Source organism: Nomascus leucogenys, chromosome 1a (assembly GCF_006542625.1).
Source record: "Nomascus leucogenys isolate Asia chromosome 1a, Asia_NLE_v1, whole genome shotgun sequence".
Classification (NCBI taxonomy): domain Eukaryota; kingdom Metazoa; phylum Chordata; class Mammalia; order Primates; family Hylobatidae; genus Nomascus; species Nomascus leucogenys.
Window position 1 is genome coordinate 47,438,157 of NC_044381.1, and position 16,085 is coordinate 47,454,241.

The following is a 16,085-nucleotide window of genomic DNA, read 5'->3' on the forward strand; positions in this document are numbered from 1 at the left end:
TAACTTCATAACTTCTAGCTTTAAGGTGAGTAACTTGTTTGGAGGATAATTGTCCCTTAGGCTGTTCTTCAAATTAGATATAGTCACATGGAGAGAACAGGTGGGAACCACATAGTTCAGACTCTGTAGTAGTTTCCTCTGTTTTGGTATTTGTCTTACTGACAACCACATACACATGCATATACACACATGCCCACGTGTACACATATGATCCAGTAAGTTCCCAGAGGGGAGTGACTGTTTGATTCTTGTAGTTCTAATATCAATATGTTTAATAAATGTAAACTTTGCCAGACTAATCTTCCCAGACGTTTGTTAATAACAGAATTCTTTGACAAGTCCTAATGAATGCAGTGAAACAGGCCAAAGTTAGGTTTACACCATTTTATATTGAAACATTGACATAAGAGTTACTCATATCCCCAGCTGCTGTATTTAATGATAACATTTTATTTCCCAACTTAGGTCTGAGAAACATCTTACCTATTACAACAGCAAAGGTGCCAATTGTGAAGTTCTTCCATTTGAGAAGTGGTCTGGAAGTAGATATCAGTTTGTATAACACATTGGTAAGATTTTTTTCAGGCTTTTTGTTTAGAGAGATTAAGGGAACAAATGTCTCACCTTGCAAAAACCTCAAGTTAAAGAAGTCATTCATTTAATCTTAGTCAATCTTTCAAGAGTTATTATGCTTACTTGCTGTGAACCTGGCAGTGTTCTGAGGCTGAGGATTCTAAGATAATTCAGATATGTTTCAGGGATTTATAGGACCTCTCTGACCCTTTAGGGGTGTTTGTGCAGAGAGATCTTATATCTACTGAAAGGGAACTGATTGTTTATTTCACCAGTCCTTATTTTCCAGATGTTCAGACCAAGGACATATAAAAGCCGTGAGGTCAGATGTTACTTATAATTCTTTATTATTATCTAGTAAGTTAATGAAGATTGTCTTTAGGGAAAAAAACAAAAGGTTAATTTCAATTGAAATGTTTTCTTCCTAAAATGAATCAGACTGTAAACCTATTTAGAATATTCCAGTTTAAAACTTTTCATCTAGGCTTGCGTGGTGGCTCATGCTTGTAATCCCAGCACTTTGGGAGGCTGATGGGGGAGGATCACTTGAGCCCAGGAGTTCATGACCAGCCTGGGCAACATAGTGAGATCCCATCTCCATTATTCAAAACAACAACCAAAAAAAAAAAAAAAACCCTTTACACTTCATTGTTAGTCTTATAGTGTTATTTCCCTTTTAACAGGCCCTTCATAACACAAGGCTTTTATCTGCTTATTCCGCCATTGATCCCAGAGTGAAGTATTTGTGCTATACCATGAAAGTATTTACAAAGGTGAGTGTGCTTCCTATTGTGACTTATCAGGAAATTTCATTGCATCTTTAAACATTGTTGAAAACATAAATCTATTTTTTAATGAACTATAGTCATGTGAAATGCTTCATGTAGCTATTTGGGAGACCCTATGAAGAAAGCTAAAATTTTGTTCTGAATTTTATACAATGACCTGATCTTGCACGTAGCCAGCTGTCCACTGCTTTGCTAGGTTGGATTGGTTTTGCCTTTGAAAATGTGATTTTTATATTAGTCTTCAAAATATGCACTTTACTTTTAGTGATAATAGAATGGATGCAAAGTTAGCAGAAAACAGACCTTTCCTTTGTTCTTGGTTTTCCTTCCGTCTAGATGTGTGATATTGGTGATGCATCTAGAGGCAGCTTATCATCGTATGCATATACTCTTATGGTGCTATATTTTCTCCAGCAGAGGAATCCACCAGTCATTCCTGTCCTTCAAGAGGTATTAGTGAATGAAATTGTATTTCTTATCTGGAAAACTGGTGATCTCTGAGCCTTTCTCCTCCTCTAAAATTCTGTGGTTCTGTAGTTAATTTTTTACCTATTTTCCTAGAAGTTTTTGTATCAATGCATTAAGTTTGTAATCCATACTAATAGTTTAAAAATTAATTTCAGATATACAAAGGTGAAAAGAAACCTGAAATATTTGTTGATGGCTGGAATATTTATTTTTTTGATCAAATAGATGAACTGGTACGTATTTTAAGAGTAAAGATTTTCCTATATCCTTGACTAAAAATTAGCTATACTACAGTGTAGATGGTCAACAACTATTTTATTGCTTGTTGTATATATATATATCTTATGATAGTAAAAAAAAAATAGTGTTTTCAGATGTTTTCTTTGATGTGAAAATATTTTTACTAAGCCAAGTGAATTTCTAGGGCCTATATCCAGTATTTCTTTAATGCCTAATAATTCCAAGTGGTTAAGTAACCTTATTCCATGTGAATGAATATTTGTTCTGTGGTTTATGTACCCAGAGTTTAGAAAGACTTTCATTGAGCTTAAGAGGTCTATTAACCTACGTGTCACCAAGGCTCTTAGAATCTATTTCTGGATCTTCTGACTAACGTGTTCCGAGACTTGACACTGAAAACTCTGAGCTCTTCCTATCTCCAAGTCATAGAGTAGAGATTAATAAACTTACTTAAATTATGTTTTTAAATATGAAAGAAAAGTTGCATAATTGAGCTCTAGTTAATTAGAAATAAATCCAAATTTACTCCCTAAGATACAAATGAATATTGATATTAACACTTCACTAAAAACCATAGTATCCCTTGTTCCCTTCTATTTCTAGCCTACCTATTGGCCAGAATGTGGAAAAAATACAGAATCTGTTGGGCAGTTATGGTTGGGCCTTCTTCGTTTCTACACTGAGGAATTTGATTTTAAAGAACATGTTATTAGCATCAGGAGAAAAAGTCTGCTTACAACTTTTAAGAAACAGTGGACCTCAAAATACATTGTTATTGAAGGTATGAATAAAATTAAACTTGAAGTCGAATAGACTATAGAGCTCGAACTATAAGGACATTGTTCTTCCTCCTTGCAGAGCTCTTCCAGCTGCTTGGGGTGTGCTGTGCCCCAGTCTCATTGTCCATACCAGGCCAACTTTTCCCTTTCCAGCCTTCAGATTTGTTTTTAAATGACTGAAGCGATTTCACCATGACAAATTTTTTGCTATTGTTGGACACATACTGAAGGATAAGGCAGCAGTAGTGATTAGTCGGCTTCAAGAAAGTGGGACTTTTACAACCTTCCTGTTCGGGGGTTTGAAGAGTGCCACTAAGTGAATTTTCAAGATCTTCATTTGCTATTGATGGAGTTCACCTATAAGTAATTGTTTATAAATTTTGACATTTATTTTGACCATATGGAAGCCTTTTCTTTTTCTATTTTTTTATTTTTTGAGATGGAGTTTTGCTCTTGTTGCCCAGGGTGGAGTGCAGTAGCGCTATCTCGGCTCACTGCAACCTCCGCCCCCCGAGTTCAAGCAATTCTCCTGCCTCAGCCACCTGAGTAGCTGGGATTACAGGTGCCCACCACCACAACTGGCTAAATTTTTGTACTTTTAATAGAGATGGGGTTTCACCATGTTGGCCAGGCTGGTCTTGAACTCCTGTGACCTCAGGTGATCACCCACCTCAGCCTCCCAAAGTGCTGGGATTACAGACCTGAGCCACTGCACTTGGCCGCCTTTTCTTTTTCTGTTGAATGTGGTGATCTATTGGAGCCATTGATGCTAATAGTTGATTGTTTATTTCCAATTTGTGGGATTCTTATTTTAAGACAAAATGGAATTTAAATGCTTTAGCTGCGAAATGACCTAAGAAATATTTTTTAAATTTTAGTAAGATTTTTAAATTTTTATTTTTTAATGTGTTTGTATCACATAAATAATACGTACTATTCTAAGTTGTGGTTTTATTATTTCTGCCTATTGGCAGTATTAAAATACAGTGAACTTTTGTAAAATGAATTTCAGATCACCGTGGGTTACAGATACGGTTTTGACTTTTTAAAGATCTCATGTATCAAACACATAGAACTTTTGACTTACTACTCCTTTTCGTTATCACTGCAGTTCTTATCATCATCTGTCGCTTATTAAGGTATTACTTTTTTTTTTTTTCTTGAGACAGTCTCACTTTGTCTTCCAGGCTGGAGTGCAATGGCACAATCTTGGCTCACTGCAACCTCCACCTCCCGGGTTCAAGTGATTCTTGTACCTCAGACTCCTGAGTAGCTGGGATTACAGGATGCCGTGCCACCACGCCTGGCTAATTTTTTTGTATTTTTAGTAGAGACGGGGTTTACCATGTTGGCTAGGCTAGTTTCGAACTCCTCACCTCAGGTGATCCGGCCCACTTCAGCCTCCCAAAGTGCTGGGATTACAGGCGTGAGCCACCGTGCCCGGCCTATTAAAGTATTCTTTTTTAAGTTTTGAAGGTTTATTATCTTTTGCTTCTAATTTTTACATTACTTTCAGACAAGCAGTTAGTAATAGGCTAAACTAAAAAGAAGGCTTCATTCATAATCATACAACCAGCTATTTCAGAATTGAGGCATTTCAGTGGTGATAGTAGTCGTTTGTTTTTGTTTTTTGCGGGGGACAGAGTCTCACTGTGTCGCCCAGGCTGGAGTGTAATGGTGCGATTTCAGGTCACTGCACCCTCTGCCTCCTGGGTTCACCCTCCTGGGTTCTCCTGTTGTCAGCCTCCAGAGTAGCTGGGACTACAGGCACACACCACCATGCCTGGCTAATTTTTGTATTTTTAGTAGAGAGAGTGTTTCACCATGTTGGCCAGGCTGGTCTTGAACTCTGACCTCAGGTGATCACCCACCTCAGCCTCCCAAAGTGCTGGGATTGCAAGCCTGAGCCACAGCGCCCAGCCAGTAGTAGTTTCTTTAACTGCACAGTAGCTAATAGTGTAGTAGCTCCACTACACCAAGCAAATAACCAAAAATACACATACACATATAAAAATCACTTGAAGAAAGAATGACCAAACTGATGAAGGTAACCTTCTCATAGCAATAATTATCGCAGGGTTAAGCTGAAGGAAGGGTCCTATACTTCAATAAACTGTTAGTCTCAATCTCAATATGGTACACCTCAGTTACTGTTCACTAGAAGCACAACTGGCAAGTGGAAGATGCCTCTTTTTACTTCTTTACTTCTCTTGTGTATGCTATATCCATGCAGTCCTTCATGTTCTCAATAAGAGGATTCCCAAAAAAAGGTCATCGCTTTTTTCTCTTTGCCTTCTTGAATATTGTTTTAGGGATGTGAAAAATAGAAGTTAGATATCTACACATAATGTCTAAATTATGAATCATGGGTGTATATTATTTTAGATCACTTATAAAACAGTATTTGGATTTAGAAATAGTGCTTTTAACCCCATTTATTTCATGAGACAGTTTATTCACACCTCACATACATCTTTGACATTAGGATTGTTTTCATCGTTCCTACCATTTTCTGGGTTATTTAACAAACAATATTCCAAAATATATCCTATATACAGCTATCTAAGATGTTTGAGATGCAGACATGTAAGATCAAATGAGAGTCTATATTAAGCTTTTACTGGAAATTGTATCCCAAGATCCAGGTAGCCAATGGCATGCCATTGGGACAGATGTATATATCTGTGTGTTTTATAAGTGTGTTTTGTAATCTCCATGATGAATTATTTTCTAAAGTGATCTTTAAGAAATTTGTTACATAGTGGGAACATTTAGTGCTAAAATGTTTTAAATGTATTTATAACTTCTATATACATCCAAAACTAGTGTCATTAAGTAATATCAGGCTAATGTGTCTTCTGCAAACAGTATTTTGTTCAAAAATAGGCAGCCAGTCATAACATAAAGAGCTTTATAATGATTTAAATATAAAGCAGTACCCTCTATTCTGATGAACAGGGTAGTGGAAAAACTTGCCTTACGTTTAGGAATATGTATTGCTTAGCTTTATTATAACTTTTAAGCTCATTTAACAGGTATCATTTAAAACTTTTTTTTGCACTTCTTTTCTATCGTGTGAATTTAAAACTTATTAATGATAAGCAAAGTAGATGATATTCTTGTCTTGTTTTATGAACTTTACTTATTGGATGAATGGTGGCATTTTCTAGTTGATTACCTTATTTGCCCTTAAATTTTTTTGCTTAGATCCGTTTGATTTGAATCATAATCTTGGAGCTGGATTATCAAGGAAAAGTAAGTTACTTTGTTTGTCAATTTTATTTTTTATTTTACTTATTTATTTACTTCTATAATAGAGACAGGTTCTTGCTTTTATTGCCCAGGCTGGTCTCAAACTCCTGGGCTCAAGCGATCCTCCTACTCCAGCCTCCCAGAATGCTAGAATAACAGGCGCCACCAGGCCCACGTAGTTTGTCATTTGTAATACAATCTCTTTTCCTTTTAACCCACCTAATTGAGCTCTTACTCTTCTTTTTAGTGACAAATTTTATAATGAAGGCTTTTATCAATGGTAGAAGAGTATTTGGTATTCCTGTCAAGGGATTTCCAAAAGACTACCCCTCAAAAATGGTAAGTGTGTTGGAAATACCAAAAAATAAAAAATAAAAAAAATAAAGTGCCTAATTTGTACACATCACTTCAGTAGTAACTTAAATATTTAGAAAGTCGGTGAGTCTAGCCAAAATAAATGACTATAGTACAGAATAATTCCCAGAGCCCCCCTTTTTGTTAAACATCCCTGGGTAGAAGCCGTCAGAATAGAGAGAAATAGCAAGAAGATGGATTTGAGGTTGTTAAATTCTTGTTTTCCTCTTTGATTACCTTTTTTTTTTTCTGGTTATCTGTGCTAGCCTTCATAGGTGCATTGCTGTTCTGCCAGCATTTGGCTTGATGCCAGCCTTGGCCAAGCCCAGTTTGTACATATCTAGAATCTAGATTTCCCAATCTGCTTGCAAAAAGTAGTAAATCTTCTGCTGGGACTAGGGGGATAACAGTGCTTCCTGCAGCAGACAGCTATCTCTTCTGATGTAACTTGATACTCGAGTTTTTAAGGAACCACATTTATTGAAAACAAAGCAAAATTATGTCAAAAAAATAATTTCAGTGAGAGAAAAATGGCTAGGGACTAGATGATCTTGCTAAGAATAATGTTATATTTTTCTGCATTAATTTCCTTATACTTTTTAATCTTATTTTTAGTTGACATAGTTTATGGAACACAACGTGATGATTTGATACATGTATATGGGAGGATGAAATCAAGTTAATTAACATATATATATGTATATATATCTATCTCTATATATATAGATAGATATATATCTATCTATATATGTATATATATAGATAGATATATATCTATCTATATATATACATATATAGATAGATATATATCTATCTATATATATATCACCTCACCATTTTTTGTGGGGAGACATTTGAGATTTAGTTATCTTGAAATATACACTATTATTGACTATAGTCACCCTGCTGTGCAATAGATCTCAAAACTTATTCCTCCTATCTGAAACTTTGTACCCTTTGACCAACAACCCCCTATTCCCTCTGTACTCCCAGTGAAGACTTTTAAAATTTAACATAAGTGTATTGCTTTATAGGCACATTCAGTGTTTGATTACATCTGTACATCTGGTTTTTGCTAGATATTGATGTGGCTTCTACACCAGTGCTTCTGAAACTTGTTCGAACAAATCACCCGAGGATTTTGTTAAAGTGCAGATTCTGATTCAGCAGGTCTAGGATCAGGCTCAAGACTGCTTTTCCAGCCAGCTCCCTGGGGATGCTCATGTTGCTGGCCTCCACCTTAATTTTAGTACAAAGAGGCTACAGGCTAGACCATTATCTTTCCTTTGTTCTGTTATTTTTCTTCAGCAGCCGCAACTAAGCAAAGTAGAAACACATAGTTTTTTTTCTTTTCTTCAATATAATCTGTATGATGCAAATCATGTTTCTCAATTCATTAGGTTTTAGCCTTTTCATTTGATGAGGAGACAAAGCCTGTGTACCTGGCCTCAGCTCCCTCCCACATCCTGGAAAAGCTGACTCATCCGCTTCTTTAGAAGTGTGCTTAAACCTTTAGGATTAGGGCTCACGAGTGCTCTGCATGACTAAAAGGAATAAACAAAAATGGATTTAGTTAAAACTATCCTGAGTTAGACCTTGATGGTTTTAAATTTTGTTTGGAATTAAGCAGTATAAATAATATTTATTAAAAGTAATGTTATATCAACATTGAATTGTAAGAGGACTGTTTAATATCTGGTTAGTTTTGTGTTCCGATCTCACATGAATAGTTCAGGCTTTTATATATTTATGTTCTTCTAGGAATACTTTTTTGATCCAGATGTGTTAACTGAAGGAGAGCTGGCCCCAAATGATAGATGTTGTCGAATTTGTGGGAAAATCGGACACTTCATGAAGGACTGTCCTATGAGGAGAAAGTAAGTAAATGTTCAAAGGGGGTGGTTGTGTTTTTATTTTCTTAATGTCCCAATTTTTAAATGAGGTACTATTATAACAAAGAAAATATACTTGTGTAAAATCCAGCAGTTTTTCAGATACATTTAAGTTTTTTAATTTTATTTTTTAATGAAATGAAGTGATTTAAAACATGACTTTAGGCCGGGTGCAGTGGTTCACGCCTGTAATCCCAGCACTTTGGGAGGCCAAGGCGAGTGGATCACCTGAGGTCAGGAGTTCAAGACCAGCCTGACTCACATGGTGAAACCTCATCTCTACTAAAAATTAGCCAAGCATGGTGGCGGGCACCTGTAGTCCCAGCTACTTGGGAGGCTGAGGTTGGAGAATCACTTGAACCCGGGAGGCGGAGATTGCAGTGAGCCCAGATCACGCCATTGCACTCCAGCCTGGGCAACAGAGCAAGATTCTGTCTCAAAAAAAAAAAAAAAAAAAAAAGCCCAGGTGTAGTAGCTCATGCCTGTAATCCCAGCACTTTGGGAGGCCAAGGCGGTCGGATCACTTGAGGCCAGGAGTTCAAGACCAGCCTTGCCAACATGGTGAAAAGAGGAAACAAAAATTCTTCCTTTTTACAGTAGTGAGAGGTTCAGAATCATTTCAGTCAGTAAACAGTCAAATGAGTTCCTTCAGGATCTCAGTTACATTTCTAATGTACAGTAACTGTTCAGCACGTTGGGATTTATATTCACAAACAGTTCACTGGATTTTAGCACTCTTTGTTTGTATTCCACTTAACCCTTAATAATTGTTGTGAGTAGGTAAGCCATGCAGTTTAGTCCCCATGCTTTCTTCTGGTGGCATTTATTGGGGGGGCAAGAGAGACATGTTTTTACTTGCTTGCCTGGGACACGTTGTTTTGGGTGGTAGTGGTGGTGTTTTTAACTGTACAATTATATTTTAAAACATGGTGCTCAAATTAGGTTACCATCTGGAATTTGGGAAGCTTTTTTTTTTTCAGTCCTTTTTTTCATTACTCAAAAATCAGTGATTATTAGGACAAGGGAGCAATGATTTTGACATTTTAAGAGCATAAATCTTATAACCATTGTTCCTTTGTGAATTTAAGCCTTCACATCTAAAATTTCCAGTGCCAAGTAAAGAAAGAATGCTAATGCGCCAGAAAGGCTGTTCAAGAAATCACTCCACGGATGATTTGCCTTTCATTACATCAGTGTCAAAGTAGGCATTCAACCAAGGAGTGCCACTAATTGCAGTTATTGGTTTTACAGCACTAGAGCAACTTTGAAAATGAAGAAGAAAAACTGCACCCTTAAACCCTGAGGGAGCATCTTAATAGAGAAGATGGATTTTCATTTAGGTTCTTGCTTTTCCTTTTAATACTTTCTATTCCTGGTTGTCTCTTAAATCTAGAATTGCCTTAATATTTTGGGAATTGCCTTAATATTTTCTTAGGCTTCTGTTTAGATTTTTGCTACTAATATGATATCTTCCACAGAGTAAGACGGCGGCGAGATCAGGAAGATGCCCTGAACCAAAGATACCCTGAGAACAAGGAAAAAAGAAGCAAAGAGGACAAAGAAATTCACAACAAGTACACAGAAAAGGATGTGTCAACAAAAGAAGATAAGCCCATACAGTGCACACCTCAGAAAGCCAAGCCAACGCGGGCAGCTGCTGACTTGGGGAGGGAGAAGATCCTCAGGCCACCAGTAGAAAAATGGAAGAGACAGGATGACAAAGACTTAAGAGAAAAACGTTGTTTTATTTGTGGAAGAGAAGGGCACATTAAAAAGGAATGCCCACAGTTTAAAGGCTCTTCAGGTATGGACACCTATCACACCTTGATGTTTGCTCTAACATCTCAAGGGAAATCTCCTTTTTAGAGCTCTTTACTATTTTAGTTATCTTTATTTCTTTACCAATATATTTACTCAAAAAAGATCTTGTTTTTAAGAAAGTAAAATCCTTCCCCCTCCTTTAATGTTGATCCTCCATATATCTTATTCCTGGCTTTATTTAGAGTCTTATGAGAGTCATTTGGTGAACTTTTCTAAGATTATCAGTGAGGTGAAAGTGTAGTCATCCCTGGTACCTGCAAATGTAGCCTCAGTGACCAGAAAAGAAGCTGCAACTTGAGCTTTGCTACTTGGTATATGTACTTGTGAAATCAATTCAAAGGGGTGGCGGTAGCTAGAGTTAATCTCAGGACACCATGCTCTGTACACAGGTGAGCCACACACAGGCACATGCATAGAAAAGGGAACAGAAAGAAATAGGCTGCATAGTTAGCAGTGGGTGAATCTGCAGAGGGGAATTATGGAAGATTTTTTTCTGTAGATTTTGTCATTTTGATTTTCTACAAGTGAGCATGATTATTCTTATGACGAAGAAAATATCTATTAGCAGTCATTAACACCATCCACAAATCTGGCCCCTTTGAGTTGTTAAGTACAAATTGGCCATTTTTGCTAAATGGGTGAAATGTCTATTGTAGGCACCTTTTAAGCAGACTACTAACTATAAGGGTACCTTGTGTGTGTATAATAAGTAATGATTTACAAAGCAATTTACATTCTCACTTCTCAGAACTGTGCAAGTGATGAAATTTGATAAGCATAGAAAAGAAATATTGGGAAGTAATTTTTTTCTAATTAAAGTCAATCCTGTCGCTATCCTCAGTTGTATATATATGTTTGTGGACAGCATAAAGTGTCAGCTGCTTTACAGTTTCCTTAAAATACTCCATGTGTATAGTTCTTGGAACAAGAATACCTCTCTTCTATTTTATTTTATCATATTCAGCAATATAGTGTATCTTTTTTTAAGACAGGAGATTTTTAGATCATACCCATTCTTTTTTAAAGGAGCTTTATATGAAAAGAAAAATATTTAAAATTTTTTATCTATTATTTTTAGAGTAGGGTTTAAATGTTTATGAAAGATACAGCTTTAGCTGCTCACATGGGACATATACCAGAATAAAGTGATTTTCTTTTGTTGTTTTAAGAGGAAAATGTATTTAAAAGAAATTACAATAATAATAGTTGCTAACATTCATTGAGCATTCACTATGAGTTAGGCACTATTTTAAGTACTTTACATGGATAATTTCATTTAATTTTTACAACAGCTTCATTAAATGCATTAGTATCTGCTGTTTTACAGGTAAGGAAACTGTAAATAGTATAGATAAGTTTTAAATAGTATTCCCAAAATTATTCCCAAAATTATTCCCCAAATATTCCCTATTCTCAAGGCCTGTGTTGATTACTCGTGACTGAAACATTGTTACAGTCTTCCTCTTTGGTACAACAAAGTGGAGAATTTGCCCCAGCTTTGATGAATTTCTTTTTTCTCGCTAGCAGCAAGTTTTAAGTTGTGTACTAGGGAAGCTCTCACAACAGTTAGACCAATGATTTTGGCAGCCTGTGGGGACAGCAGCAACTCAAAAAGATGGGGGGCGGGTAGTCTGGGTGGCAGGGGGATTATCAAGCATAAGGAAGAGCACTTATCTAGAAATGTGGTCCCTCCAGAATGCAGTCTTGACACATTAAAGTTAGTAGTCATCATATTTTAAAAGTGAAATGACAGTGGAGGCATGGGGATAGATATAAGGAATTTCCTTTGGCGGCAGTTAAAAAATAATCAGCTGCTTCTTCCTGTCTAAAAATTATGCTGCTCTCTCTTGTTTCTTCAGATATTTGCTCCTTTGTCCACACAGTGTACTGAGTGGAGCTTCTGTCACACCAAGTCTCTGTGTGAAAGTTTGAAAACAGGGCTACTGCTTTCAATTTAAAGTAGGAACAAAAAGTGCTAATTTCTTTTTTAGGGATGTCTAAATCAGATTGTATGTTTGGATCCCCCTCACCTGTCCCATTGAAACCAACTGGTCTATTTGTTCAGGTAAACCTAGCTCAAACGGAGAAGGAGGCGTGTCTGTCATCTGTTCACTCAGGAGCTGCTCCCTGAGTGCTCTCAGCTCTGCACCAGGTCCTTGCGCTGTGCTGGCAGCCCGGGCCCTCCTTCCTCTGGCTGACCCGCAGCACTCCTGTCTGTGTCGCGCGGGTGTGGTGCGTGGTGAGGCTTACTGGGCACCGGATGGCAGGGCCTTGTTTCAGAACTCCTGCCCGTGGTCTTGCTTTTCAGTTAACTTGCAAAATTCTGCCACCCACATTCCTTATTTCAGCTCTGCTTGGATATGGTTTCAGTTTTAAGGCTGTTTCAGATGCTCTTCCTTTCGATTTTGTAAACCAGTCTATTTCATTTTTTAGGCAGTGCTTTTACATGAAGACAAAAAGAAACAAAAAACAACAATATTTTTGAGTCCCCAGTCAGGTATGTGGGTTTTAAAAAAAACAAATGTGTGTTATTTTATTTACTGCATACTTTACCACATGCCTTTTGAGACTCTTTCTCTGAATACATGCTTTTAACAGGGATTGGACATCAGAATCACTTGGGGGAACTTTAAAACATACGGTTGCCCATCCTCTACCTTTATTTCCTAAAGCTAATTCTTCAGTGGTTAAGCATGGGCCTGTGTGTTTTGTAAATTCCAAGTGATGTTTATACCACCCATGAGTGGCAACCAGAGTCTTCAATTATTTGTTCCAGTCCCATGCTTTTTGTTGCTGCTGTCTTGCCAGCAGTGTTTTCTCCTCCTGGGGAGTATTTGCCACACACAAAGTAAGGAAAAAAAGTAACCTTTAGCCTGAACTCCACTGTTACCTCTCAGCTACTTCATTTATTCATTCTTTCAACAAATAGTTATCCAGCCTCTCCCCTCCCTTTCCAAGTTCAGGACACTGGCCTCAACACTGAAGATACAGCAGTGAACAAGCAAAGCCCCTTCTCTCATTTACTCCACATCCTTCTCAGAAGAGGTAGACAATAAAGAGATACAGAGATAATATGTCATGTGGTGGCAAATGCTAGGAAGAAATAACAAAACAAGAAAAGGGAAAGAGAATGGTTGGCTAAGGAGGCAACCTCTCTGGTAAAGTAACATTTAAGCAAAGAATCAAATGAAACAAAGGGGCCAGTCCGGGGAAATTGCTGTTAGACTGGTAAACTCAGAGATGGAAACAGGTGTTGTCCTACAGCATCACTGAGGCAGTGTGGCAGGAGTGGAACAGGATTGGAAACTTGAGAGACAGAAGAAATTAGAAAAAAAAAAAAAAGAAAGTGGAGCGGGCAGGAGGGTGAGTGAGTGGTAGAGATGAAGTCAGAGGGTGGATAGATCTAGGTTATGAAGCGCCTTCAGCAGTGGTAGGTACTGTTTTTGTTGTTTTTTTTTCTCCCTCTGAGTGAAATGAGAGACTATTGTAGGGTTTTGAGCCAAGGAGTGATATTATCTGAATCCTGTTTTAAAAGGTTCATTATGGCTGCTGTGTGGAAGCAGGGTAGCTACTTAGAAACCAAGCCACCTCAGCCTCCCGATTTGTAGAGATGTGGTCTCACTATGTTGCCCAGACTGGTCTTGAACTCCTGGCCTCATGTGATCCTCCCACCTTGGCCTCCCAAAATACTAAAATGATAGATATGAGCTGCCACACCTGGCCATAAGCTTCAGCCTTGAGCAGATACTTTCTGAACACTTTATATAGGGGAAAAAAAACTAATTCTTGCGTAGCCAAGGTGTTCATTTTGCTGAGAATAACGTAGCATAGTGTTTACAATTACGTGGGTGTAATTTCTAGCTTTGTGATCCTGAGAGACTGCCTTATCCTCCATATGCCTCAGTTTTCTCATGTGTAAAAGGGGGGTAATAATAATACCTGACAGGGATGTTGAGAAATCCATGTAAAAGTACTTAGAACAGTGCCTGCATATAGTGAGAGCAGAGAAAAGGAGAAAAGGTTCATGGTGGTGATTGCATTGATGTTATTCCTTCAGGGTATCACCAAGTCTTCCAGTGCCAGCATTGTTCAATTGAGAGAGAAATATAGATGCTAGGCATATACCTAGAAATGGCATTGACAATAAGTTACGATTTCTGTAATTATCTTCTGAGTAAAAAACCTACATATTTATAAATCTTTTGAGCAACTGGAAAAAAAGTATTAACTTAAATTTACTACAGGAAAAATGTATTGCAATAATTATGTTACTTTATACCAGAAAAAAGAAGACATTTATAGGTGGTTAAAATCTATCCTATCCAATAAATTAGACTCTTCCAAATAAGTATATGTCAGATGATATAGCTGTCTAGTTTATCTGTGATATATGTATCCAAATTATCTATGTTGTTATAAATGTGAACTGTATCTCACCTGTAAGTGGTATTAATTTCCCCACAGCTCTTCCTTTCTATAGTACTAAGTATGTCTTTGGCCCACTTGTAGTTTCTCAAGAAAGCATGTTGATACAGACAGCCCCTACTCTCATATATGGTGTATTGACCTTAGGCAAGAGATGTGGTTTCTCTGAGCTCCAGATGTGTCATCTATAAAATTGGTGTTAACATCGTTTTTCTCATAGGGTGCTAAGAAGATTAAAGTACTGCCCAGAGTAGGCACTCAGTCAAGTTCTCTTTCCTCTCCTGATACCTACCCCCATCCTTTCCTCTGGTTGCATATAGTTTACTCCCAAAGGAGATCATAGTAGATAGAAATTCCCATGAATGTCCTTGCTCTTCGTTGTTACCTCCCTCCCCCTCTACCCCCTGCACACAATGCCTTAGATATTCAGTAGGTTTTATTGATCAGAGGTGAACTTATTTGGAAGGAATAAAAAGACAAAGCAGGAGAATGGTCAAGAACATGAGTTTTAGAGTGAGACACTTGAGTTTGAAATCCAGCCCAACCATTTACTAGTTGTGACCTCTGTCAAGTTATGCAACCTCTCTGTGCCTCAGTTTCCTTTTTGGCAAATTGGTGCTAACACCTCACAGGACTATTGTAAGGATTAAGTTCATGTAGATAAAGCACTTAACACAGCATCCAACACATCTCATCACTCAATAAATTATCACTGCCCTTTGTTACTGTGGTTAACAAACACTTGTTGTAATTTATCTCTTCTAACGTATAGGACAAACAAATAATGGAAATTTTTAACAAAAGGATGTAGAGATGTGGTACCACAGTGATAAACTGATTTTTATGCTTAAGTTGATGACTCTGGTTTATGTATGACAATTTATTCAGTATGAGAATCTCAGAAAACTAATTTTTTTTCTATTCCTTAATCTTCCTACCCTTTTTTTGGTAAAGAAAATTACCAAAAAAAAAAAAAAAAAAAAAAAAACAAAACAAAACTACCTCTGTCTATTTATTTATTCCATTTTAATCTCATGGCTTGAAATCTGAAAAATTGGAGTTGCTGTTAAGAGATTGGTGGATGTCTTTTTGCCCTCATGGTGATGTATTCTTTTACAGCTTTTATCATTGACCAGAATTTTAAAGCCTGCTTATTTTAAAAAACGAAAACCAGTGTTCTTTATGATAATAAGCTTAAAATAATAGAAATACTTTTTAAAATAGTATGGGGAGAGCTCATTGTCAGTGAATATAGATCATTCTTGTTGATACCCTTCTTTGAATATTCTAGTGTATTAATATACCATTGTTTATTTAATCATGTCTTATTAATGGACTGGCTGTTTTCACATATTTGATATATCAAGTGTCTTCACAACTTGTGCTTGCATATTCTTTCCCAAAATATTGAAAGTCCATATATTTCCTTGTACTTAAAGTTGATACCTAAATCTTTCATTGTAGTTGCAAAGCATGTAATTTCTTGGGGGAGG

The 16,085-nt window shown here is 37.0% G+C and overlaps 1 protein-coding gene across 4 annotated transcripts in view; it reads left to right on the forward strand.

Moving 5' to 3' along the window:
• The window catches only part of TUT7 (terminal uridylyl transferase 7), a 65,641-nt gene that overhangs the window by 41,920 nt on the left and 7,636 nt on the right, over positions 1-16,085 (forward strand). For 3 of the 4 annotated variants that reach the window (XM_012500825.2, XM_030809217.1, XM_030809236.1), the window contains 9 exons: positions 466-569; positions 1,257-1,346; positions 1,698-1,811; positions 1,985-2,062; positions 2,673-2,850; positions 6,056-6,103; positions 6,348-6,439; positions 8,216-8,331; positions 9,825-10,150. In XM_012500825.2, coding sequence (XP_012356279.2) covers positions 466-569; positions 1,257-1,346; positions 1,698-1,811; positions 1,985-2,062; positions 2,673-2,850; positions 6,056-6,103; positions 6,348-6,439; positions 8,216-8,331; positions 9,825-10,150 — 1,146 coding nt within the window. Of the gene's footprint in view, positions 1-465; positions 570-1,256; positions 1,347-1,697; positions 1,812-1,984; positions 2,063-2,672; positions 2,851-6,055; positions 6,104-6,347; positions 6,440-8,215; positions 8,332-9,824; positions 10,151-12,600; positions 12,665-16,085 lie in introns of all 4 variants that reach the window. The other variant, XM_030809231.1, reaches the window with a different exon arrangement.